This window comes from Saccopteryx bilineata, chromosome 2 (genome assembly GCF_036850765.1).
Source record: "Saccopteryx bilineata isolate mSacBil1 chromosome 2, mSacBil1_pri_phased_curated, whole genome shotgun sequence".
Classification (NCBI taxonomy): domain Eukaryota; kingdom Metazoa; phylum Chordata; class Mammalia; order Chiroptera; family Emballonuridae; genus Saccopteryx; species Saccopteryx bilineata.
The window spans coordinates 386,767,006-386,792,058 of NC_089491.1; the positions used below are offsets into that span (position 1 = coordinate 386,767,006).

Consider the following 25,053-nt stretch of genomic DNA (forward strand, 5'->3'; position numbering starts at 1 on the left):
CGTATGCATGTGAGCAGTCTTTCTCACATCTAAAGAACGTTAAGCCTGACCAGGTGGTTGCGCAGTGGATAGAGCGTCTGACTGGGATGCCAAGGACCCAGGTTCGAAACCCCAAAGTCGCCAGCTTGAGCATGGGCTCATCTGGTTTGAGCAAAAACAGCTCACCAGTTTGGACCCAAGGTTGCTGGCTCCAGCAAGGGGTCACTCGGTCTGCTGAAGGCCCATGGTCAAGGCACATATGAGAAAGCAATCAATGAACAACTAAGGTGCTGCAACAAAAAACTGATAATTGATGCTTCTCATTTCTCTCCGTTCCTGTCTGTCTGTCCCTATCTATCCCTCTATCTGACTCTCTCTGTCCCTGTAAAATAAATAAAATAAAATAAAAAAATAAAGAACGTTAAGATCAACCTACAATCAAGTTTAACGGGTAGAAGTCTCAAGGCCTGCATGAAGCTTAACTTCACCACGTATCAACCAGACTACAAAGCCATCAGCAAAACCATGCAGCACCAGAAGTCGCATTAATGGTAAGAAGTACTTTATTCATCATTGGTTAGCAACAGCATAACAACGTTATTAAAAAGAATTAAGAGACTTATTGTACTTTAAAAGTGTTGGTCTTACATAAAATGCACACATTTACTTGTATTTAGTGTTAAACATATTGTATGGCTCTCACGGAATTACATTTTAAAATATGTGGCGTTCATGACTCTCTCAGCCAAAAAGGTTCCCGACTCCTGGGCTAGAGTTACGGACTGGAACCGGCAGAAATTGCTAAGTGTTTGAGTTACAAAACTAGGGAGCAAGTCATTTGAATGAGACAGCTTCCGCATCGGTAAATGGGTGTGTGTGTGTGTGTGTGTGTGTGTGTGTGTGTGTGAAGTTCCTGTAAATTGCCTTAATGGGTGTCCAATAAATGTTTTCTATTATTATTATTACTATAACGAGCAAGAATATGGAAATTAAAAATATATGCCTCCCACTCTGCAAAGAATTAAAGAATTTTATTCATTTAGGAAAGAAAAAAGGGAAAGCAAACCAAGGCAGTAAGAGTAGGGAAACAGTCCTGAACAATGATGATGCTTCTCATTTCGTTTCCTGCATTCGAAGTGTTTGCACAGAGATAAGAGCGGCAGGGATATGAAACTGACTGTATTTTTCCAAACGTCAAGTCAAGACGATTTGTGCAATAATACCTTTGGGAGAGAAACCCCTCTAAGAAGTGAGGGCTGGCGGCCCCTACTTCAGCGGGAGTAAGACGGCGGGGTGCCTTTAAGTTCTGGCCCCGCCCACGGCGTACGTGGATGACGTATCCAGCGCGCCAGGATTCGAGGAGCTCCAGGGCCGAGGTAGCCGCTTCCACGTGCGTATGGCTAGTGCGCGCCGGTTGGGGGTACCCTGCTGCCTGTTGTGCCCTATCGCCACCCATCCCAAGCCTGATCTAGGCGGCTCCAATATCTAGGCCGAGCTGCGTCTGTTTGGGGCCCACCAGCTTGCTTTAATACAGGCGTTTTATTGAACGCCGGGCAGAGGGCACTCCATGTAAATACATCCGCTCTCTACCAACAAAAAAACCCCCACTTGTTAACGCCCTACTTTGTGGCAGGCATCATGCTAGTCGTTGGGGATACAGCCTAGGCAGCTCTGCCCCTGCGCTCTTGGGGCTTCTGTTTCACTAAGACGAAAACCATTGGTTTAATAAAATGATTTCAAGATGATAATGCGTGTGAAGGAGTTATGGTGTGGAGGACAATTGTGAGGGGCCTGATTTTCCAAAGGATGGAGTGGAAGGGAAGAATCAGTACTGAGTTGGCAGAAGCGCCCTTTACAGAGAAATAAGACTGGCCTGAAAGAGGGCTGGAGGGGCTGGTGAGCGATGGAAATCAAGAATTCAGTCAGTCAACAAGTTTTAGATTTTTTGTCCTTTTTAAGTCCCAATAATTGTTCTAAGCCTTGGTAATCCAATGGGGATAAAACGGCTACAGCCCATGCCTGCATGGAGATTTTGTTCTAATGGGGAAGGTAGAGCTAAAGATGTCAGATAGTCATAAGTACTATATGGAAAATTAAAATAGGGCCACCTGATAGTGGCTACTTCAGTGGGATTGCTCAAGGAAATCCTTTACAAGAAGGTGAATTTCTCCTGAAATATATAAATAACAAGAATGAGATAGCCATGCAGATATTAGGGTGAGAAAAATCTGCTGAAAGTGAACTTGGCAAGTTAGAGGAATCGAAGAGAAGCCAGTGTGGTGCATTGTGGGTGAGAAGGAGAATGGCATGAAATAGTGTTGAAGAGGTAGGCAGTGGCCAGACCAGGTAAGCCAAGGTACTGAGTTGTAATGTTATGCCGTGTGTCATGAGAGGCCATGATTTCATTTATGCTGGCATATGGCAAGTGGATTGTGGTTGGGGCGGGAGTGGAATCAGGTACACAGATCAGGGGGCCAATGCATCACTCCAAGTGAGTGATAGTAGTGACTTGCACTAGAGTGATGGTAGCAAAGATAAAAGGATGTGGACAGATTTGGGATATGTTTGGAAATAAATTTGCTGATGGGTTGGGTATAGAGAGGGCTCAGGAAAAGAAGAGTAGGTTTACTCTTGTGTTTTTGGCGTGAGCAACTGAATGGGTGATGGTGGTGTGTACTGAGATGGGAAAGACTAGGAAAACAGCAGGTCTATGGAGGAATGATAAATCAAAATTTCACCTGACCAAGTGGTGGCGCAATGGGTAGAGCATTGGCCTGGGATGCCTAGGACCCAGGTTCGAAGCCCTGAGGTCTCAGGCTTGAGTGTGCAGGCTTACCAGCTTGAGTGTGAGATCATAGACATGAGCCCGTGGTCTGTGGCTTGAGCCCAAAAGATCACCCACTGGCTTGGCTGGAGACCCCTGTTCAAGGCACATATGAGAAAGCAATCAGTGAACAACAAAGGTGCCACAACTATCTCCTTTCTTGTCTGTCTGTCCTTAACTGTCTGTCTCTCTCTCTAAAAAAAAATCAAAATTTGTTTTGACCCAAACTGGCTATCATCTGTGTTTCTGAGATGTTTATGTAGAGATGTCATGTCAGCATTTGCATGTTCTAATTTGGAGTTTCAAGAAGAGTCAGGGTTGGCCCTGGCCGGTTGGCTCAGTGGTAGAGCGTCGGCCTGGTGTGCAGGAGTCCTGGGTTTGATTACTGGCCAGGGCACACAGGAGAAGCGTCCATCTGCTTCTCCACCCCTCCCCCTCTCCTTCCTCTCCTGTCTCTCTCTTCCCCTCTCACAGCCAAGGCTCCATTGTAGCAAAGTTGGCCCAGGCACTGAGGATGGCTCCATGGCCTCTGCCTCAGGTGCTAGATGACTCTGGTTGCGACAGAGCAACTCCCCAGATGGGTGGAGCATCGCTCCCTGGTGGGCATGCCGGGTGGATCCCGGTCAGGCGCATGCAGGAGTCTGTCTGACTGCCTCCCCGTTTCCAACTTCAGAAAAATACAAAAAAAAAAAAAAAAAAAGAAGAAGAGTCAGGGTTGAATAAAGTCTGAATAAAGTTATGGAACTTGTTGGCAGATTTTAACTTGAATCGTGTGAAATTTCCATTTTGGATAAAATGGTTGAATGCTGGCAATTTCATTGGTTCAGTCTGTTAGATGTTATTTAAAGCCACCGGTCTGGATGAAGTCTCTTTAAGAAAATCATGCAGAGCCTGACCAGGTGGTGGCGCAGTGGATACAGCATCGGACTGGGATGTGGAGGACCCAGGTTCGAGACCCCAAGCTTGAGCGCAGGCACATCTGGTTTGAGCAAAGCTCACCAGCTTGGACTCAAGGTCACTGGCTTGAGCAAGGGGTTACTCGGTCTGCTTTAGCCCCATGGTCAAGGCACGTATGAGAAAGCAATCAATGAACAACTAAGGTTTTGCAATGAAAAACTGATAATTAATCTCCTGTTTGTCCCTATCTATCCCTCTCTGGGACTCTCTGTCTCTGTAAAAAAAAAAAAGGAAGACACACAGAGGGAAGAGAACAAAGGATAGCTCCTGGCATCCACCATTTAGATGTGGAGTAGAGGAGCAGGAGCCAGTGCACGTGACTGAAAGGTAGCAATGAGAAGGTGATGAAGTATCAGGAAACTGGTATTAAAGCCAAGAGAGGAGGGTGTTTCAAGAAGTAGGGAATGAGTAAGTCAAATGCTGCCAAGAGGTTGAGTAAGATAAGTTAAGTGACCTCTGGACTAGCAACATCGCAGTCCTTGGCCAAATTCAGCTTTAAGTTACGTTTGAGATGCCTGAGTTAGTTGTCCGAGAGGAGAAGTGGGGAAACGAGCTTCCTGTTCTCTCGCTTCCTTGGGAAAAGGCCGTATGTCCCTGTGAGCTCCTCTGTGTGTTCAGGTCTGAGTGATTGGCACAGGTGAGGAGCCCTGGACACTGGGGCAGTGAGGAGAGCTTCCCAGAGTTAGTGAGACCTGTACTCACCTTGAAGAATGGTGAGGTTTTGGATAGGGTGAGAGTAGGCATAGACCTAGGAAAGAGTGTAAGAAGGGAAAGGAGGCCAGGCAGGGTTTGGTGAGGACAGCCAGGGCCCTGCTGAGAAGTGGTGGGATCAGGAGCAGGAGGGGGCATTGGGATAGCTGCGGAGGGTCTATGAATCTCAGGCTAATAAGGCCTTTGGATTGACTTCGAGCAAGAATGTAATATTTGAAGCCCTGAAGTTGGGAACCTATCATTTGACCTCACGAGTCAGGCCCACGCCAACTCCTTCTCTGGGTTTATGCTTAGAAGCCATTTGTCCTGGGAAGTCTTTCCTGACTCCTAAGGTGCTAGGTTGGTACCCACAATGCCTTGGCCTTATCCACACCAGACTGCAAATGTCTGAATATCTGCCTGTCACCCTCAGCTCCCTGAGGGCAGAAGTGGTGTTTGTCTTGTTCACAGCTGTGTTCCAAAGAACTTGCCTGGGACCAAGCAAAGGGCAAGTGCACAAGGACCACGTGTCAAGGACATATCTTTGCATCCGGGTCCCACATCACTAAAGCCCACATTTTGCAGGATTAGTTGAGACCCCCAGGGTTATATTCTCAGGTTCCCTGTTTCTCTGAATGTCCCTTTTTACTGTTCCTATCAATCGCTAATGCCTTCAAAGCCTCAGCTGTCCTTAAAACTTGAAATTGGTGCAACATATAGGCTACAGTTAATGTTATTATTTTTTTATTAATAAATTTTTATTAATTTTAATGGGGTGACATCAATAAATCAGGGTACATATATTCAAAGAAAACATGTCCAGGTTATCTTGTCATTTGTTGCATACCCATCACCCAAAGTCAGATTGTCCTCTGTTACCATTTATCTAGTTTTCTTTGTGCCCCTCCCCCCTCTCCCATCCCCCTCCCATAACCACCAAACTCTTGTCCATGTCTCTTAGTGCCATTTTTATGTCCCACCAATGTATGGAATCATGCAGTTCTTGTTTTTTTCTGATTTACTTATTTCACTCCATATAATGTTATCAAGATCCCACCATTTTGTTGTAAATGATCCGATGTCATCATTTCTTATGGCTGAGTAGTATACCATAGTGTATATGTGCCATATCTTCTTTATCCAGTCTTCTATATATTTTTTTTTTACAGTGATTAAAGCCTTTAAGCAAACTCTTGGCCAATTAATGTTATTTTTTAGGAACCTAACTCACCTCTCCAGCAAAGGACACCTGAAGAGATGTCCCCAGTCCTTCACTTCTATGTCCGCCCCTCTGGCCCTGAAGGTGCGGCCGCCGGCCACACTCGAAGGAAGCTGCAAGGGAAATTGCCAGAGCTGCGGAGTGTCAAGACTGAGCTGTGCTACAATGTGAACTGGACAGGTGGGGCCAGGTATGGGGTTCTTGAGGGAGGTGGCCCAGCGCCAGGGGCAGTATCTCGGTATCCCTGCCCTGTCTCCCTGCAGCTGAGGCCCTCCCAAGTGCTGAGGAGATGAAGAAGCTGATGTGGCTGTTTGGCTGCCCCCTGTCACTCAGTGATGTCTCTCAGGACTCCTGGCTCCTTCCTGACTCCAGGGACCTGCTGCTGGAGGTCGGGCCCAGGCAGGTGTCTCCTGTGGAGCAACTCCTTCCATGTTTTCGGCACATGATCTCTTTTATTTTTATTTTATTTTATTTTTTGTTTGTTTGTTTGTTTGTTTTCATTTTTCCGAAGCTGGAAACGGGGAGGCAGTCAGATAGACTCCCACATGCGCCCGACCGTGTTCCACGCGGCATGCCCACCAGGGGGCGATGCTCTGCCCCTCCGGGGCGTCACTCTGTCAGGACCAGAGCCACTCTAGCGCCTGGGGCAGAGGCCAAGGAGCCATCCCCAGCGCCCAGGCCATCTTTTGCTCCAATGGAGCCTTGGCTGCGGGAGGGGAAGAGAGAGACAGAGAGGAAGGAGAGGGGGAGGGGTGGAGAAGCAGATGGGCGCCTCTCCTGTGTGCCCTGGTCGGGAGTCGAACCTGGGACTCCTGCACGCCAGGCTGACGCTCTACCACTGAGCCAACTGGCCAGGGCACATGATCTCTTTTAAACATATTGTCGGCCCCTTCCGCTTCCATTCCTTTGCTTCGTCCTCTGGTGACCCTCAGGAGATTTGATTGCCCTTGTCCCACCCCACGCCCGACCTAGGCAGCCCTGCGTGTGCCTTTCCTGTAGGGGAAGATGTCTTTGAAGACTGAGTTCGCCCCCAGGCATTGTCGGGAAATACAACAGGTTGCATTCTGAGAATTTGAAATAGAAGGATTTTGATGCTTGAAGGACAGTTATGGTTTGATTTGAGTGACCTTTGACAGCAGGCGTCTTAGAGCCCAGTTCTGAGCCTAGAGGCCATTGGTGGGGGTGGTAGAGATGGGAGATTGGCTGGACAGCAGGGGGTCGGCTCTGCCCTCTCAGCTGGGGCTGTTAGGTCCTAGCTGTCTGGTCCACTCGTCAGGCTGAACTTCTGCACCCCGACATCCACCAACATCATGTCAGTGTGCCGGGCCGCCGGACTGGGGACTGTGGGCCGCGTGGAGACGACCCGGCGCTACCTGCTCTCGGTGAGGTGGCGGGCAGTCGGGATGGGGGACCGGGAGTGGGAGACAGGCCAGGGATAAGAGAGGGGGTTCTAAACTGCAGGAAAGTAACGGCAGAAGCAGGGGGGGCCCTCCTGCTTCAGGTCTGGCCTGCTTACAGGTTATTCACTGCCTGAGGGCGCCTGGTTGAGGAGTGCATGGGACAGAAAGCCCACCTGTGCTCCCCTCACTCATTTGTGCGTCCTTACGTTATGCCTGGAGGGGGTGTCTTTTTCTATGGACTGAGGTGCCGTATGGGCTCGCAGCGGGCTGGCCCTGCATGGCTTGGAGGACGGAGAGAGTGGAGCATTCTGTCCATTCTTCAACTCTCCACTCTTCGCCCTCTGGGTGTGTCTTCCGCCCCTAGTTTGCCCACCCCCCTTCCGCTGAGATGGGGGCCACCGCCCTGGCAGCCCTGTGTGACCGGATGACGGAGCAGCACTTCCCCCATCCCATCCAGAGCTTCTCCCTTGGGAGCATCCCAGCACCTCTTGGTGGCCCCATTGACATCCTGGCCGAGGGCCGGCCTGCCCTGGAGAAAGCCAACCAGGTGCTAGGTAAGCAGACGTCCCCGAGAGGAAGGCCCGGGCCAGACTGGTAGGGGCGCTGGGGCCTGGGAAGTCGCAGCCTGAGACCAACGTCAGCTCTTCTTGGGTGTGTCTCCCAGGTCTGGCCCTAGACTCCTGGGACCTGGATTTCTATACCCAACGCTTCCAGGAGCTGCAGCGGAACCCAAGCACTGTGGAGGCCTTTGACTTGGCTCAGTCCAATAGGTGTGGAGGCATGGGGACATTCTGATGTCTGAACCTGTGGAGAAACCACAGGGACTTGCTTTCATGGCTCTCTCTTGCCTTTGGGACCTTTCTGAGTCGAGGCCTGGGCTCCCGTCTCCCCAGTAGTCTATCTTCAAATCGTGTGTTTCTCTTCACTTGCGGTCTGGCTGGACAACCAACAGTGACAATGTTTGAAGGTTATGGGAATGTGTTTTGACTTGCTGTCTAAATATAAGTTGGTTATAGCGCTGCTATTAATGCTAGTGAAAATACGTGACAAGGCCTGAGAAATGACCCCAGGTTTCCGCCTCCCCGTCCCCTCCCCGTGTCACCCCCTGCAGCGAGCACAGCCGGCACTGGTTCTTCAAGGGCCAGCTCCACGTGGATGGGCAGGCGCTGGCACAGTCACTGTTTGAGTCCATCATGAGCACCCAGGCATCCTCGAACCCTAACAATGTCCTCAAGTTCTGTGATAACAGCAGGTGGGCTGTGTTCCAGGCTGGGGTGACTGCAGACCTGGGGGGGGGGGGCAGGCCCTGGTGGGGTAAGCACAGATCCCAAGAAGGATGTTTCAGAGTGCATGTGTCCACAGTGCAATCCAGGGGAAGAAAGTCCGATTCCTGCGGCCCGAGGACCCCACACAGCCAAGCCGCTTCCAGCAACATCGGGGGCTGAGACATGTCGTCTTCACAGCAGAGACCCACAACTTCCCCACAGGTGAGCTGGGCCCTAGGAGGGGTAGATCAGCTAATGGAGGGTGGGAAAAACCTCTCACCCCTGGGCTGGGCCTGGCAAGAACAATAAGGTAGGCCGGGTTTTTTTATTTTCAGTGGGGTGGTCAGAGCTGGGGTTTGTCTCTTCAGTACCCTGACCTCTGCTCCCTCTCGTCACAGGTGTAGCGCCCTTCAGCGGTGCCACCACGGGCACAGGGGGCCGGATCCGAGATGTCCAGTGCACGGGCCGTGGGGCCCACGTGGTGGCTGGCACTGCTGGCTATTGCTTCGGAAATCTGCACATCCCAGGTCCCACATCTTTCCTTTCTAGCCATCGCTGTTTTCACTCCTTGTCCTGGTAGACACTTACATCACGGGTTATCCTGGGTCTTCTTTTCTTGGGATGGAGGGCTCTAGAGTTGTTGGCCTTTCACCAGCCGTGGTCGGGAGACCTATAGGCCAGGAGATACGCAGGTCACCATTCTGGCTTTGCAGAACCCCAGCTTCCTTTAAAACTGGTCTCCACTCTGCAAGGAAGTGTGACACTGGGTCAGGCTTATGACCACTGCCTGCCCCCAAGTCCAGTTTCTTAGCAAGGCTTAAGAGCTCGGGTCCTAAGAGCCAGGGGGAAAGCTGGTATGGGAGGTGAGCAAGACCAGTGCTTTATGGCAGACTTGACACCTTGAAATAGGACTTCATAAAATGGAACATCCTGCCTGTGCAGGTAGCCTTCAGTTTCGGTGGCTTAGACTTCCCAGAGGACTGGCTCCTCCACTTTCCATTTCTGCAGTTCATCCAACTTTCTCTTTTCCTCCTAGGTTATAGTCTGCCCTGGGAGGATCCAAGCTTCCAGTATCCTGGGAACTTGGCCCGGCCCCTGGAGGTTGCCATTGAGGCCAGCAATGGGGCTTCTGACTATGGCAACAAGTTTGGAGAACCGGTGCTGGCCGGTGAGACTGGGGGCGGGGGAGCGCGGTGGATAATAGCCACCTAGTCCCGAGGTGGAGTGGGGCGTCTGACTGGGTGAGCGCTAAGGAGACTGGGCGATGACTGTCCCCTCTCCCTGTGATGTCCGTTGCCCAGGCTTTGCCCGCTCCTTTGGTCTCCAGCTCCCAGACAGCCAGCGGCGTGAGTGGATCAAGCCCATCATGTTCAGCGGGGGCATTGGGTCCATGGAAGCTGAGCACGTGAGCAAGGAGCCCCCAGAGCCAGGTAAGAGCCCAGCAACTCTCTCTCCAGTGCGTGGCAGAAGCAGAAGAGAAATTTGGAGGACACTGCAGTGGTTAGGTTTGAATCTCCCAGCTAATGTGTCTTCTCTCCAATACAGGTTTTCAAGTTAGGACAGGGCTATATGCCAACAGGGCCATCTCTGACTGCGTTGCCTCTGTCTCCTGCCCGATTTCCCTCTGCATGGCAGGGGCCCACCCTGCTAAGTCAGACTGCATGCCGTGGGATTTCATCTGCTAGATCAGTTTAATTGGGCAAACATTTACTGAACACCTGTCATGTGCTAGGGTGTGGTGGGTGCTGTGGTGGAATCAAGATAAAGGCCAGGTCCTTTTTATTGAATAGATGACTCAGTCACATGGTTCAGAGTGTCAAAGAAAACTCCCCTCTGTTGACCTCCAGCCACCCAGTTTCCCTCCCTAGAGGCAGCCAGTGTTAATCAGTTACTTTTGTACCCTCCCTGAGCTATTTCCTGCATATGTAAACAGGCTCATATGTCTGTTTGCCCCTTTTATTAAAAACAAACAGCATATGTGCACACATTTCTTTTTCTTCTACTACTTTGTTGAGATGCAGTTCAAATAACATAAAGTGTACCCTTCTGAAGTGTATTAGGTAGTGTTTTTAGTATAGTCACCAAGTTGTGCGTTGGCCATGAGTTCCAGAGCATTTGCATCATCTCAGAAGGACACCCTGTACCCACCAGCAGTTGTACCTCATCCCCCCCTTTCTCGGCCTGTGGCAACCACTAATCTGCTTTCTGTTTCCATGGATTTGCCTGTTCTGGGCGTTCCATGTAAATGGCACCATCCAATGCCTGGCCATTGTGCCTGGCTTCCACTTAGCATGATATCTTTAAGGTACAACCGTAGTGTATAGTATGTATCAATGCTTCATTTCTTTTTTAGGGCTGAGTCATATTCCATGTATAGATATATCACATTTTGTTTATCCATTCAACCATATTTAGGCAATTGGATTATTTCTATTTTTTGGCTATTATGAATGACGCTGCTATGAGCAGTTGTGTACATGTATTTTTATGTACTTAAGTTCTCTTGGGTGTATAACTAGGAATGGAATTGCTGGGTCACATGATAACTATATTCAACTTCTAAAACAAACTACCAAAAAAATAAATAAATAAACTACCAGACTGTTTTCCAAAGCAGTGTACTGTTTTACGCCCCCCACTCCCCCCTGGTAGTGTGTTCAGGTTCCACCAACACTTGTTATTAGCTTTCTCTTTGACTGTAGTCATCGTAGTGTGGTATATCATTGTGGGGGGTTTTTCTCAAAGAGTTTATTTATTGGTTTTAGAGAAGGGGGAGAGACAGAGAGAGAAAGAAGCATGAACCCTTGTTTCACTTTGTTGTTCCATTTAGTTCTGTGCTCATTGATTGCTTCTCATACGTTCCTTGACCAGACAAGCCCGGGGTTTCAAACTGGCAACCTCAGCGTTCCAGGTCAACACTTTATCCACTGTGCCACTTTTCATTAATTTTTATATATGGTATGAAGTAGAGGTCCAACTTTTCTTTTTCTTTTTTTTTTTAATTTTTATTTATTTATTTTACAGAGACAGAGAGTGAGTCAGAGAGAGGGATAGACAGGGACAGACAGGAACAGAGAGAGATGAGAAGCATCAATCATTAGTTTTTCATTGCACGTTGCAACACCTTAATTGTTCATTGATTGCTTTCTTACATGTGCCTTGACCTTGGGCCTTCAGCAGACCGAGTAACCCCTTGCTGGAGCCAGCGGCCTTGAGTTCAAGCTGGTGGGATTTTGCTCAAACCAGATGAGCCCGCACTCAAGCTGGCGAGCTTGGGGTCTCGAACCTGGGTCCTCTGCATCCCAGTTTGATGCTCTATCCACTGCGCCACCGCCTGGTCAGGCTAGGTCCAACTTTTCTTTTTTTTTTTTAAATTTTTTAAAAATTATTTTATTTAGCCTGACCAGGTGGTGGCGCAGTGGATGGAGCGTGGGACTGGGATGCGGAGGGACCCAGGTTCGAGACCCCGAGGTCGCCAGCTTGAGCGCGGGCTCATCTGGCTTGGGCGAGGGGCTCGCCAGCTTGGACCCGGGGTCGCTGGCTCCTGCAGGGGGTTGCTCGGTCTGCTGAAGGCCCGCGGTCGGGGCACATGTGGGAAAGCAATCAATGAAAACAACTAGGAAGTCGCAACGCGCAACGGGAGGCTGATGATTGATGCTTCTCATCTCTCTCCGTTCCTGTCTGTCTGTCCCTGTCTATCTCTACCTCTGTAGAGAAGAAAACAAACAAACAAACAAAAAAATATATTTTATTTATTCATTTATAGAGAGGAGAGAGAGACAGAGAGAGAGAAGGGGGAGGAGCTGGAAGCATCAACTCCCATATGTGCCTTGACCAGGCAAGCCCAGGGTTTCGAACCAGCAACCTCAGCATTTCCAGGTCGACGCTTTATCCACTGCGCCACCACAGGTCAGGCGGTCCAACTTTTCTTACCCCATAGAATTGTCTTGGGATCCTTATCAAAAATCAGTTGGTACATTAAAAAAAAAATCAGTTGGCCTGCCTGATCAGGCGGTGGTGCAGTGGATAGAGCGTCAGACTGGGATGCTGGAGGACCCAGGTTCGAAACCCCGAGGTAAGGTTGCGGGCTTGCACAAGGGTTCTTCTTGTTTGAGCTCAGCTCATCAGCAACCAAAGTTGCTGGCTTGAGCAAGGGGTGACTTAGTCTGCTGTAGCCCCCCCCCCCCCCCCCCGTCAAGGCACATATGAGAAAGCATTCAATGAACAACTAAGGTGCTGCAATGAAGAATTGATGCTTCTCATCTCTCTCCTTCCTGTCTGTCTGTCCCTATCTGTCCCTCTCTCTGTTTCTCTGTTTTTCTCTGTCTCTGTCGCAAAAAAAAAAGAATCAGTTGGCCATAAATATATGGGTTAATGAACTCAGCAGTTCTAGTGCATTGATCTATATGTACCTATTCATATGCTAGTACCACACTGTCTTGATTACTGTAGCTTTGTAGTGGATTTTAAAAGAAGGAATGTTGAGCCTGACCTAGTGGTGGCGCAGTGGATGGAGCATCCACTTGGGACACTGAGGTCCCAGGTTTGAAACCATGAGGTCACTGGCTTGAATGTGGGCTCATCTGACTTGAGCATGGGGTTGCTGGCTTGAGCGTGGGATCAGAGACATACCCCATGGTCACTGGCTTGAACCCAAGGTCACTGCTGGCTTAAGCAAGGGGTCACTGGCTTGGCTGTAACTCCTTGTAACTCCTGGGTCAAAGCACACATAAGAAAGCAGTCAGTGAACAACTAAAATTGATGCAGCTATGAGTTGATGGTTCTAATCTCTCTCTCTCTCTCTCTCTCTCTCTCTCTCTCTCTCTCCCTATCTCTCAAAAGCAGAAATGTTGAGTCCTGGTTGGGTAGCTCGGTTGTTTAGAGCATTCTCCCAGTATGCCAAGGTTGAGGGTTCAATCCTGGGTTAGGGCAGATACAGGAATCAACCAATGAATGTGTAAATAAGTAGAACAACAAATCGATGTTTCTCTTTCTCTCTCTCTCTCAAATCAATAAATAAAAGTTTTTAAAAGATTTTTTTCGCCCTGGCCTGTTGGCTCAGTGGTAGAGCGTCGGCCTAGCGTGCGGAGGACCTGGGTTCGATTCCCGGCCAGGGCACACAGGAGAAGCGCCCATTTGCTTCTCCACCCCTCCGCCGCGCCTTCCTCTCTGTCTCTCTCTTCCCCTCTCGCAGCCAAGGCTCCATTGGAGCAAAGATGGCCCGGGCGCTGGGGATGGCTCTGTGGCCTCTGCCTCAGGCGCTAGAGTGGCTCTGGTTGCAACATGGCGACGCGCAGGATGGGCAGAGCATCGCCCCCTGGTGGGCAGAGTGTCGCCCCTGGTGGGCGTGCCGGGTGGATCCCGGTCGGGCGCATGCGGGAGTCTGTCTGACTGTCTCTCCCTGTTTCCAGCTTCAGAAAAAAATTTTAAAAAATAAATAAATAAATAAAAGATTTTTTTCAATTCATATTTTAACTTACTGTGTTGACATGGTTTCAAGAGTCCCACTCAGTGTAACACCGTCTACACACCACATCGTGCCCCCCGTGCCCCGTGCAGAGTCTTCACCCCGTCTCCCCTCTTCCCTCCACCCCCTTTCCCTCTGCCTGTCACTACCCTGTTGTCTGTATGTTTGTGTTTTGTATCTGTGTTTTTGGCTAATCCGTTTACCTTCTTTGATCCAGGTCCCTCTTCCCCTTTCCCTCTGACAAAAAGATGGCTCTATGGCCTCTGCCTCAGGCGCTAGAATGGCTCTGAATGCAACAGAGCGATGCCCCAGATGGGCAGAGCATTGCCCCCTGGTGGGCATGCCGGTTGGATCCCGGTCGGGCGCATGCGGGAGTCTGTCTGTCTGCCTCCCCGTTTCCAACTTCAGAAAAGAAAAAATAGAAAAAACAGAAGAAATGTTGTTTTAGCTGTTCGAGGTCCCTCATATTTCCATAGAAATTTTAGGATCAGCTGATGAATTTCTGTAAAATAGTTGGCTAATTATGTTGATTCTGCAAGATCATTTTGCAGAGTATTGCTGTCAAAACAATATTAAGTCTTCATCTATGAACATATCTCTTTCAATTTAGATCTACTATTTTATAATTTTCAGTATGTTTTACATTCCCAGTGTTAAATTTATTCCTCCTAAGCATTTTATTCTTTCTGATGCTATTATGAATGGGTATGCATACTTCTGTGTCCTGTTTTCTTCCCACTTAGCAATATATCTTAGAGATCATTTCTCACTGACAAAGTCATATTACTTTATTATATTCACATGCTATTCTTTTCTTTGGTAGCTTGGTGTCTCACTGTGTGGATATACCATAATTTAGTCAGTTCTCTGTTGTATTTAGATTATTTCCTAGATGTGGTAATACAGATAGTGCTGCAGTGTTTAATTTTGGACATAGGTGATTCTGTACCTGTGCAAATAAGTCTGGAGGATAAACTCCTTTAGTGTGTTTGCTCCATCAAAGAGTGTGTGTGTTTAATTTTGACTGTCCTATTCCAATATCCACTTTCCTTTTTCCTCACACTTCCTCACATTCATACTTCCCCAGTGTTCTGATTCTTCCCTCCTTCCTTGCAGGCATGGATGTTGTCAAGGTTGGGGGTCCTGTCTACAGGATTGGAGTTGGGGGCGGAGCTGCCTCATCTATACAGGTAAGTAGGAGTAGCTGCAGATGTTGACTTCATGATATCACCAGGCCTGTGTGTGGGTGGGGTGAGAGCTCCCAGCCCCCTTGAGCTGAGCTGTGCCACGTGTTCTCGCAGGTGCAGGGTGACAATGCCAGCGACCTGGACTTCGGAGCTGTGCAGCGGGGAGACCCAGAGATGGAACAGAAGATGAACCGTGTGATCCGGGCTTGTGTGGAGACCCCCAGGGGAAACCCCATCTGCAGCCTCCATGACCAGGGTGCTGGTGGCAATGGTGAGGGAATGGGGTCGGGACAAAGGACTGGCCTCCCCGGTCTGCCACGTTTGGTTTACGGAGAGGCATCAGGAATCTGCAGCCAGCCATGCAGCTCTGGGGTCCACTCTTTGCCCCTTACACATCCTGGACAGGCTCAGGGTGGGGGGTGGAAGCCCGCGGCCGTGGGAAAGTTGGTGGTGAGGGTTTGGCAGTGATTCACACATGGACACACGGAATTTGAAGGCCCGGGACGGCCCTTTGTTTGCCTGGTGCTAACCGGACCTATATCACCACCTCTTCCTGCAACTCTATCCAGGCAACGTCCTAAAGGAGCTGAGTGACCCAGCCGGAGCCGTTATCTATACTAGCCGCTTCCAGGTGGGCCTCCTCTGAAGGCTGGCCCCTCAAGTCTCCCTGGGGGCCAGCCCCAGCTGGCCCACCCGTCTTCCCCCACTTCCTACAAGAGCATGCGACCTGGGCGGACCCACTGACCCTTCGCTTTCTTCCTCCTCCACCATGTGCAGCTTGGGGACCCAACGCTGAATGCCCTGGAAATCTGGGGGGCTGAGTACCAGGAGTCGAACGCACTTCTGCTGAGACCCTCAGACCGGGACTTCCTGAGCCGTGTCAGTGCCCGGGAGCGCTGCCCAGCTTGCTTCGTGGGCACCGTCACTGGAGACGGGAGAGTGAGTTGGTTGCCAGAGCAGACGCTGTGGGTGGGCTCGAGCTCCCTGGGTGTAGTTGGCGGCGGAAAGGGCTGAGAACTCATGAGGAGAAGCTAGACGGTGGGAAGAGCACTTCTGCCCTGCTTTCTGAGCTCCTCCCTGCTGTGGTCACCGTCTCGTTCCCTCTGGGCACCATCCCCGCACTCTGCAGATAGTGCTGGTGGATGATCGGGAGTGTCCAGTGGGAAGAAATGGCCAGGGAGCTGCCCGCGCGGAGCCGAGCCTGACCCCTGTGGACCTCGAGCTGGACTGGGTGCTGGGCAGCATGCCTCGGAAGGTGCGTGGTGTGGGAGAAGAGGCTGTGCTTTGTCTCCCGCGACCCAGCCCTGCCCAGATGCTCACACCCCTGTCTCTGTCTGTATTGCAGGAGTTCTTCCTCCAGCGGAGCGCCCCCGTGCGGCAGCCTCTGGCTTTGCCGCTGGGGCTGAGCGTGCTCCAGGCTCTCGAGCGGGTTCTGAGGCTGCCAGCTGTGGCCAGCAAGCGCTACCTCACCAACAAGGTCCCTCCTGCTCTCCTGCCCTGCCCACAGCCCTTGCACTCTCCCCTCAGCTCACCCACCCTGGGCTCCCACCCTGAGGGCTGCTGTGGGGGTCCACCAGGCCTGAGGGGGAAGGGGCACGCAGCCACCCTGATCCCGCTGGCCTGCTGCCCTGCTGCCCATCCTCAGAGCTGGCCTCTTGCCTGCACGGTGGAGGCACACCAGGCCTCCCGCCGTCCCTGTGTGCCTGTCTCTTGTGCTTTGCCAACCCCCCCTACCCCCACAGGTGGACCGCTCTGTTGGGGGCCTGGTGGCGCAGCAGCAGTGTGTTGGGCCCCTGCAGACCCCTCTAGCAGATGTGGCGGTTGTGGCACTGAGTCACCAAGAGCTCGTGGGGGCCGCCACAGCTCTAGGAGAACAGCCAATCAAGAGCCTGCTGGACCCCAAGGCTGCTGCCCGGCTGGCCGTGGCCGAGGCCCTCACCAACCTGGTGTTTGCTCTCGTCACTGACCTCCGGGTGAGTCCCTGCAGCTGCCACAGAGCCCCAGGCTTCTGGGACATGTCCACGTCCACCACTCATTTCCTCGCCCTGCCCCCTCATGCTTAGGCATCCCAGCACCTCCACCCCCGCCAGACTCCCCATCTCTCTTCCCCTCTAATGCCACGTCTCTGGCACTTTCTAGGATGTGAAGTGCAGCGGGAACTGGATGTGGGCAGCCAAGCTTGCTGGGGAGGGTGCTGCTCTGGCAGATGCCTGTGAGGCTATGGTGACAGTGATGGCGTCCCTGGGTGTGGCAGTGGACGGTGGCAAGGATTCCCTGAGCATGGCTGCCCGGGTCGGCTCTGAGACCGTGCTGGCTCCCGGTGAGGGCTGGGGCCACCGGGAGAGGGGCTGACCAGTGGGGCTGGGCTGGCATCTTATTCTCTTACTCCTTGCTCCTTAGGGTCACTGGTCATCTCAGCCTACGCTGTCTGTCCAGACATTACAGCCACTGTGACCCCAGACCTCAAGTGTCCTGGAGGGAAAGGTAGGGGTTCTTCCCCTCCTCACTGCATTGTGTATTCAGAGCCTGGTTCTTTGGGGTCTCCACTGAGTGCTAACCACCCCCGCCCCCGTCCTTTCTGCACTGGGGCTGTGGTGCTTTCTGGGACTGGTGATCGGAGTGTCCCGCCACCTGTTGGGAACTTAAGTGCTCATGCGCACTGAAGAGAAGGGTTCTCCTGAGCCATCCACCGGTCCTCACACCTTCCCTGTCTCTAGGCCATCTGCTGTATGTGCCCCTGAGCCCTGGGCAGCACCGGCTGGGGGCCACAGCTCTGGCTCAGTGCTTCTCCCAGCTCGGTGAGCAGCCTCCTGACCTGGACCTTCCTGAAAACTTGGTGCGTGCCTTCAGCATCACCCAGGGGCTGCTGAAAGGTGAGCGAGGCCCTGGGCGAAGCGGGTGTGTGGCCAGAAGTGGCAGGCATTCCTGAGCATGAGGATGGGCCACAGGGAGCAGACGCTCTTCTCTCCGGGTCTCTGTGCGCGCCCACATTCTCACACACACTCTACCCGTCAGCAGGGGGCGTGGCTTGGCCCCGGAGATACTGAGCCTTTCTCCTTCCACAGACCGCCTCCTCTGCTCAGGCCATGATGTCAGTGACGGGGGGCTCATCACCTGCCTGCTAGAGATGGCCTTTGCCGGGAATTGTGGCATAGAGGTGGACGTACCTGCCTCTGGAGTCGATGGTGAGAAACCCAGCGTCTAGATTCAGGCCTGAGCTGCCTGCCCCACCCTGTAGACCCCGTGTCCCATTAAAGAATGGAGTGTCTCCAACTCCTTTTCGCCTGAGTCCTTTGCTGTCTTCTCTGACCACTGAGCCAGGGATCAGCCACTGTTCCTGACTGCGTGCCTCTGAAACGTCCTGTATACCCTGATACCACTTGGCTGGTCCCAAGCTCACAGGCCACACCTCACCCCAGTCCCTGCCTCTGCCCCCGACACTCTCCGCCAAACCCTGCCGCCTCCACTGCCGAGTCTGTGTGAGGACCTCAGTACCCCAACGCCCTGTTGCTCTCCCAGTGCTGCCTGTGCTGTTCGCCGAGGAGCCTGGCCTGGTGCTGGAGGTGCAGGAGCCAGCCCTGGCCCAAGTGCTGGCGCGCTACCAGGCGGCGGGCCTCCACTGTGTGGAGCTGGGCTGCACAGGTCACAGCGGGCCACACGCCATGGTGAGGCAGCGCGGGGCGTGGAGCTGGGTTCCCCTCCCCCTGCCCCCGAGGGGCCTCTGAGGGATCTGCCTCCCTAGGTCCAGGTGTCCGTGAATGGTGCTGTGGTCCTGGCGGAGCCAGTCGGGCAGCTGCGAGCCCTCTGGGAGGAGACAAGTTTCCAGCTGGACCGGCTGCAGGCTGAGCCGAGCTGCGTGGCCGAGGAGGAGCAGGGGCTGCGGGGGCGGGCCGGGCCCAGCTACTGCCTGCCCCTAGCCTTCCCCAAGGCTGCCACGCCCTGTGAGCCTGGTGAGGAAGTGTGGCCGAGACTTGGCTCCCCAGGCACTCTGGGCCAGGGTGCCCAGGCCTGCTCTGGAAGAGGGGGTGGGGATGGGGAAGGAGCGCTCTGGAGTGGGGACACTTCTCCCCCCAGGTGGCCCCACCCCTCGAGTCGCCATCTTGCGAGAGGAGGGCAGTAATGGAGACCGGGAGATGGCCGATGCCTTCCACTTGGCCGGGTTTGAGGTGAGCAGTGTGCCTGCAGAACTGGGGCTGGTCTCGGGCTGTGTGGCCTTTGACACTTCCCTTCCCCATCCTGCCAGGTGTGGGATGTGACCATGCAAGACCTCTGCTCAGGGACAGTCAAGCTGGACGCGTTCCGTGGCGTGGCCTTCGTGGGCGGCTTCAGCTACGCAGACGTCCTGGGCTCTGCCAAAGGTCTGTGCGCGGGCTCCTGTCACTTCCTCCCCACACACTCCCAAAGGGGTGCCTTAGCGCCCCTCCTCCTTGACTCGGCCTAAGCCTTGGCCTCTCACCACCACAGACCGGGGGAGAGCGCACTCATTCTGGGCCAGGTGCCAGCAGAAGGCCTGCGGCTCTTAGGTGGAGCAGGTGGCAGGGTGGGGCTGTGCCCGCTGGGCTGGAGGGCACATGTCCTATCTGAAGGAGCACTGGTTTTTACTGTTAGAAAGCTGGCTCAGCAAGGCCAAATTTTTGTGTGTATAACAGAGAGAAAGGGACAGATAGGGGCAGATAGAAAAGGAAGGGAGATGAGAAGCATCAATCCTTCATTGCAGCTCCTTAGTTGTTCATTGCTTTCTCATATGTACCTTGATCAGGAGGCTGCAGCACAGCGAGTGACCCCTTGCTCAAGCCAGCTACCTTGGGCTTCAAGCCAGACCCCTTCAGGCTCAAGCCGACGACCTCCACACTCAAGCTGGTGAGCCTGTGCTCGAGCTGGCAACCTCGGGGTTTCACACCTGAGTCCTCTGTGTCCCAGTCCGATGCTCTATCCACTGCTCCACCACCTGATCAGGCTAACTCATTTTTTTTTTTTAAGAGAAGCCAAAAATCCATGGTTTTATGTGAAATCTTATTTTTAAATGTTAGGCAACTAAGGTAAAAATTTTTGAAAATGCTCTGCTGGCCAAGCAAAAAACTTATCATGGGCCATGTGTGGCCCAGGAGTTGGCAATATCTGAGTTAAGGAGATAAACTCATTTCTTCCCCTAAACTTGCCCTGATCTCTGTGGGTAGGGGCAGTCCTGTTGAGAGGGGAAAGCAGCATCCCCATTCACTCCAAGTCTTACCCTCACTTCCCTGTTCCCTCCCAGGGTGGGCGGCTGCTGTGACCTTCCACCCGCAGGCCGGGGCTGAGCTGAGACGCTTCCGGGAGCGGCCAGACACCTTCAGCCTGGGCGTGTGTAATGGCTGTCAGCTGCTGGCTCTGCTGGGCTGGGTGGGAGGCAGCCCTGACGAGGAGGAAGGGGAGAGGGGCCCTGACTCCAGGGCAGCCCAGCCGGGCCTCCTGCTCCGCCGCAACCTGTCTGGGCGTTTTGAGTCGCGCTGGGCCAGCGTGCGAGTGGGACCGGGGCCAGCCCTGATGCTGAGCGGAATGGAGGGCGCTGTGCTGCCCGTGTGGAGCGCCCACGGGGAAGGTGAGCAGCAGGGAGGCGAGCAGTGTCTGAGGGCAGGCCGAGTTGGGTCGGCAGCTTCGCTCTCACCCCCCCTTCTCCTTTCTCCCAGGTTACATGGCGTTTTCTTCTCCGGAACTCCAAGCGCAGATTGAGGCCAAGGGCTTGGCCCCACTGCATTGGGCAGATGATGACGGGAACCCCACAGAACGCTACCCCCTGAATCCCAACGGGTCCCCAGGGGGAGTGGCTGGTGTCTGCTCTCTCGATGGCCGCCACCTGGCTCTCATGCCCCACCCTGAACGGACAGTGCGGCTCTGGCAGTGGGCACGGCAGCCCCCTCCCTTTGACACGCTGACCACCTCCCCCTGGCTCCAGCTCTTCATCAATGCCCGGAAGTGGGCCGGGGCGGAAGGCTGCTGAGCGGGCCAAGAAGGTTCGCCGGACCTCAGGGTTTGTCCCTGGGCTGGGCTGCCCTCTCCCTCCTCACCTTGAGAAGAGCCCCATATTATTTCCAGATGTGTCTTGGACAGACAAAGGACCAAAATGGCAACAAAAAACCTCAGCTAATTTTATTAATCTGCCCGCCTCCGTCTCACGCTGTTGGATCTTTTGCCAGTTCTCTTGCTGTAATGTGTTTGTCCTTCATGAGCCCAGGAAGCAGCATATGGTTCAGAGGAAAGAGTCTGCAGTGGAAAGTCAGGATGCCTGGGGGCGGCGATTCCGTGGACCTGCTGCCCTTCACCCAGCGATCACATGGTGCTTCATGTCACTCATCCGGGCTCTGGGGGAGATCTTCTGCACCCCCTTCCTAATGTTTGGGGTTTAGAGGGTGGAGCCATACAAAACATGCAGGTCAGGGTTTCGCATTCTTAGCTGAAAAATAGCTTTCTGAATTGCTTGGTTAAAATGCAGTACTGTGTGTGGCCTGTGATGGCACAGTGGATAGAACATCGACCTGGGATGCTGAACTTGCCTGGTCAAGGTACATACCAACAAGCAAGCAATGAACAACTAAAGTGAAGCACCTATAACTTGATTATTCTCACTCACCCCGCTCTGTAAAAAATATAAATAAAATCTTTTTAAAAATTGCAGCTCTGGCCTCACCTGTGGTAGTGCAGTGGGATAAAGTGTCGACCTGGAACACTGAGGTTGCCGGTTCAAAACCTTGGGCTTGCCTGGTCAAGGCATATATGGGAGTTGATGCTTCCTGCTCCTCCCCCTTCTCTCTCTCTCTCTCTCACTCCTCTCTCTCTAAAAATCAATAAATAAAATATTTTTTAAAAATTGCAGCTCTGTGCTAAGCGTAAGCAGTTTTTTGCAGAAGTTTCTCTGATACGGTGTCTGGCCTCTGAACTCAACATTCCTAATTTTGCTTCTAATTTATTTATTTTTGTATTTTTTTCTGAAGTTGGAAATGGGGAGGCAGTCAAACAGACTCCCACATGCGCCCGACCGGGATCCACCCAGCATGCCCACCAGGGGGTGATGCTTTGCCCATCTGGAGCATTGCTCTGCTGCAACCAGAGCCATTCTAGCGCCTGAGGCAGAGGCCACAGAGCCGTCCTCAGCGCCTGGGCCAACTTTGTTCCAATGGAACCTTGGCTGCAGGAGGGGAAGAGAGAGACAGAGAGGAAGGAGAGGAGGAGGGGTGGAGAAGCAGATGGGCACTTCTCCTGTGTGCCCTGGCCGGGAATAGAACCCAGGACTCCCGCATGCCAGGCTGATGCTCTACCACTGATCCAACTGGCCAGGGCTAATTTTGTTTCTAATTTAATAGATAGCTTCCTTTCTGACAAAAGTGGTCAGCACTTTAATTCCTAGAACGGAGTCTTAACCATTTATTCATTTATTCTGTTAGTATCAGATGATTAACTACAGCGGCAAGCACTGTGAGTGCCCCGGGGAATTTATGTCTAATGCGATTTAAAACAGTAGCTGAATATGCCCTCTACTGTGAGCCAAGCACATACTAGGCAGTTGATATGTATCTTATTTACCTCTGACCTTGCCTGACCAGGCGGTGGCACAGTGGATAGAGCATCGGATTGGGATGCGGAGGACCCAGGTTTGAGACTCCAAGGTCGCCAGCTTGAGCGCGGGCTCATCTGGCTTGAGCAAAAGCTCACCAGCTTGAGCCCAAGGTCTTTGGCTCAAGCAAGGGGTTACTCGGTCTGCTGAAGGCCCACGGTCAAGGCACATATGAGAAAGCAATCATTGAACAACTAAGGTGTCGCAACGAAAAACTAATGATTAATGCTTCTCATCTCTCTCCGTTCCTGCCTGTCTGTCCCTGTCTGTCCCTGTCTCTCCCTCTCTCTGGCTCACTCTCTGTCTCTGTAAAAAATAAAAAAATTAAAAAAATAAATAAAAGAATGTAGATTATCCTAAGAGCAGCGAAAAATCATTTGAAGGGATTTATTTAGAGGATAAACAGGAGTAGATTTGTCTTTTTTTAAATTTATTCATTTTAGAGAGGAGAGAGAGAGAGAGGAGAGAGACAGGGGGAGGAGCTGGAAGCATGAACTCCCATATGTGCCTTGACCAGGCAAGCCCAGGGTTTCGAACCGGCAACCTCAAGATGTGTCTTTTTGAAAGATCAGTTACAGAGACAGGAGAGGATGGATGCGGGGAGTCCAATAAGGCTTTGCAATCCCCAGGGTGGGTGGTGGCAGTGGCCAGGAAAGAAATGGTGAGATTTGAGAGACATTAGGGATAAAATCACTAGGAACGGGATGTGAGGGGAGAAGGAAAGATCACTGGGTGGGTGATAATTTCATTAGCAGTAGATGGTTTACTTTTAATTATTATTACTATATTTCGTTTTTGCAAGAGAGATGCACAGCAGGAATAGACCTATAGGAAAGGAGAGATATGAGAAGCATCAACTTACATCAACTTATAGTTGTGGCACCTTAGTTGTTTCATTGATTGCTTTCTCATATGTGCCTTGATTGGAGAGCTCCAGCCAAGCCAGTGACCCCTTGCTCAAGCCAGTGACCTTGGGCTCAAGCCAGTGACCCACGCTCAAGTTGATGAGCTTGTGCTCAAGCTGCAATCTTGGAGTTTCAAACCTGGGTCCTCAGCATCCCAGATCGACGCTCTATCCACTGTGCCACCAGCTGGTTGGGCAGTAGATGGTTTATGTTTAGAAGAAAGATGATTTACTTTGCTTAGGATGCATTTACTCTGAGGTAGTGGTGGGACATGAGTTGGAGATATCTGGGAGGCAGTCAAAAGAGATCTTAGGTGGATATGAAAATTTGGGAGGCACTGGTATCTGTATAGGTAAGGTTATCTAGGAGAAAGGAGCGTGTAGGACCTGGTATCCCAACATGTAAGGGGCTGGCAGAAATGAAGAAGGCTGAGAAATGCCCCCACTAACTTTACAGTCTAACCCGCTGAATGACTTCCCACTGCCTGAGTCACTGGAGTATTCTGGGATGCCTGGGAAAGTATCCAGGGCAGCAGAAGGGAGTAAGGAGCCAGCCTGTTCTCCTCCACCATGGAATCATAGTTTTGTTAATCTAGTCTTCACTCCTAGGCAGATTCCTCTCTCCCCTGGATCCTTTCCCAACATAATACAGACAGCTCTCTCCACCTCCAAATACCTCACCTATCACAAGGAAACGGGCCTGATCTGTGGTGGCACAGTGGATAAAACCTTAACCTGGAATGCTGAGGTCACCAGTTCGGAAACTCTGGGCTTGCCTGGTCAAGGCACAAACAAGAAGCAACTACTACTGAACTGATGCTTCCCCTTCTCCCCCACCCCCCTTCTCTCTCTCTAAAAAAACCAATAAAATAAAATCTTAAACAAACAAGGAAATGGCCTTGGCTAAATAAAGGAGATAAAAAGAGCTAAGTAGGCATTTTGGCATCTGGGGCCCTGTGGACTCCCAGTGGCATCTTCTAGGAGGTTCCAGACGTAGGGACAGGGAGCATCCCAAGTGGGCTGAAGACTTGGGGATTCTAACCTGGGTTGCAGCCCAAGAAAACCCCTCCTTACCCTTGAGAATGTGACATGCTGCCCTCTCTCCAGCAGATTTTGAAAAGCTGGGATAGAAACTGCTCTCTCCCCTATACACACACCCTCCCTCAGACTCAAGGCAGGCCACCAGGGGGATGTCTGCCACCATACATCACCTCCCCCGTTTGATGGTACTGGGGAAGCAGAAACATTCTTCTGTTCTCACGGTTCTTTTGGCTGGTCTATTCAAATAGACATGAGACATTAGCAAGATAAAATAACCAAATTTAATACTTACATATGTATAGGGAACCCCACATACATGAGAGAGTCAGAGACCCCACATCCATAAGAGGTTGGTTCAGAGATAGAAGGGGAACATGAGTGTATAAAAACATCCTGAACTATGGATGAGGTATGATACCTTGAGGCTTCAAAGGCTCATTGTAGGATAATAAGAAGAGCAGGTGTTCAGTAATTAGTAGTTTGCCTTGCCCTATAGATAGCTCAAAAGAGGTTAGGCTATCTCTGATAATCT

At 51.8% G+C, this 25,053-nt stretch overlaps 1 protein-coding gene across 4 annotated transcripts; it reads left to right on the forward strand.

Moving 5' to 3' along the window:
* The first annotated feature begins 1,323 nt into the window (after positions 1–1,323).
* On the forward strand, positions 1,324–21,637 carry PFAS (phosphoribosylformylglycinamidine synthase). 4 transcript variants are annotated; one of them, XM_066264215.1, is made up of 28 exons: positions 1,324–1,369; positions 5,669–5,849; positions 5,933–6,068; positions 6,946–7,051; positions 7,434–7,623; positions 7,734–7,839; positions 8,181–8,321; positions 8,432–8,556; positions 8,733–8,861; positions 9,371–9,502; positions 9,636–9,764; positions 14,918–14,991; positions 15,103–15,259; positions 15,558–15,619; positions 15,766–15,927; positions 16,118–16,243; positions 16,334–16,465; positions 16,731–16,961; positions 17,128–17,308; positions 17,389–17,472; positions 17,706–17,861; positions 18,054–18,173; positions 18,508–18,653; positions 18,731–18,938; positions 19,063–19,154; positions 19,232–19,346; positions 20,243–20,566; positions 20,655–21,637. In XM_066264215.1, exons 2-28 carry the CDS (start codon positions 5,708–5,710, stop codon positions 20,963–20,965), a joined length of 4,017 nt encoding a protein of 1,338 aa, XP_066120312.1. In that variant the 5' UTR covers positions 1,324–1,369; positions 5,669–5,707; the 3' UTR covers positions 20,966–21,637. The 4 variants fall into 4 exon arrangements, with proteins under 4 accessions (XP_066120312.1, XP_066120316.1, XP_066120315.1 ...); XM_066264218.1 differs by having other exon boundaries at positions 1,341–1,355; XM_066264216.1 differs by lacking the exon at positions 1,324–1,369 and adding an exon at positions 4,378–4,397.
* Positions 21,638–25,053: the final 3,416 nt, after the last annotated feature.

Excerpts from the sequence above, each read along its gene's own strand:
- PFAS (XM_066264215.1), top strand. The coding sequence starts at position 5,708 with ATGTCCCCAGTCCTTCACTTCTATGTCCGCCCCTCTGGCCCTGAAGGT. Across the intron at positions 7,840-8,180 it reads GACTTGGCTCAGTCCAATAG|CGAGCACAGCCGGCACTGGT; the intron begins GTGTGGAGGCAT and ends CACCCCCTGCAG. Across the intron at positions 17,309-17,388 it reads TGAGACCGTGCTGGCTCCCG|GGTCACTGGTCATCTCAGCC; the intron begins GTGAGGGCTGGG and ends CTTGCTCCTTAG.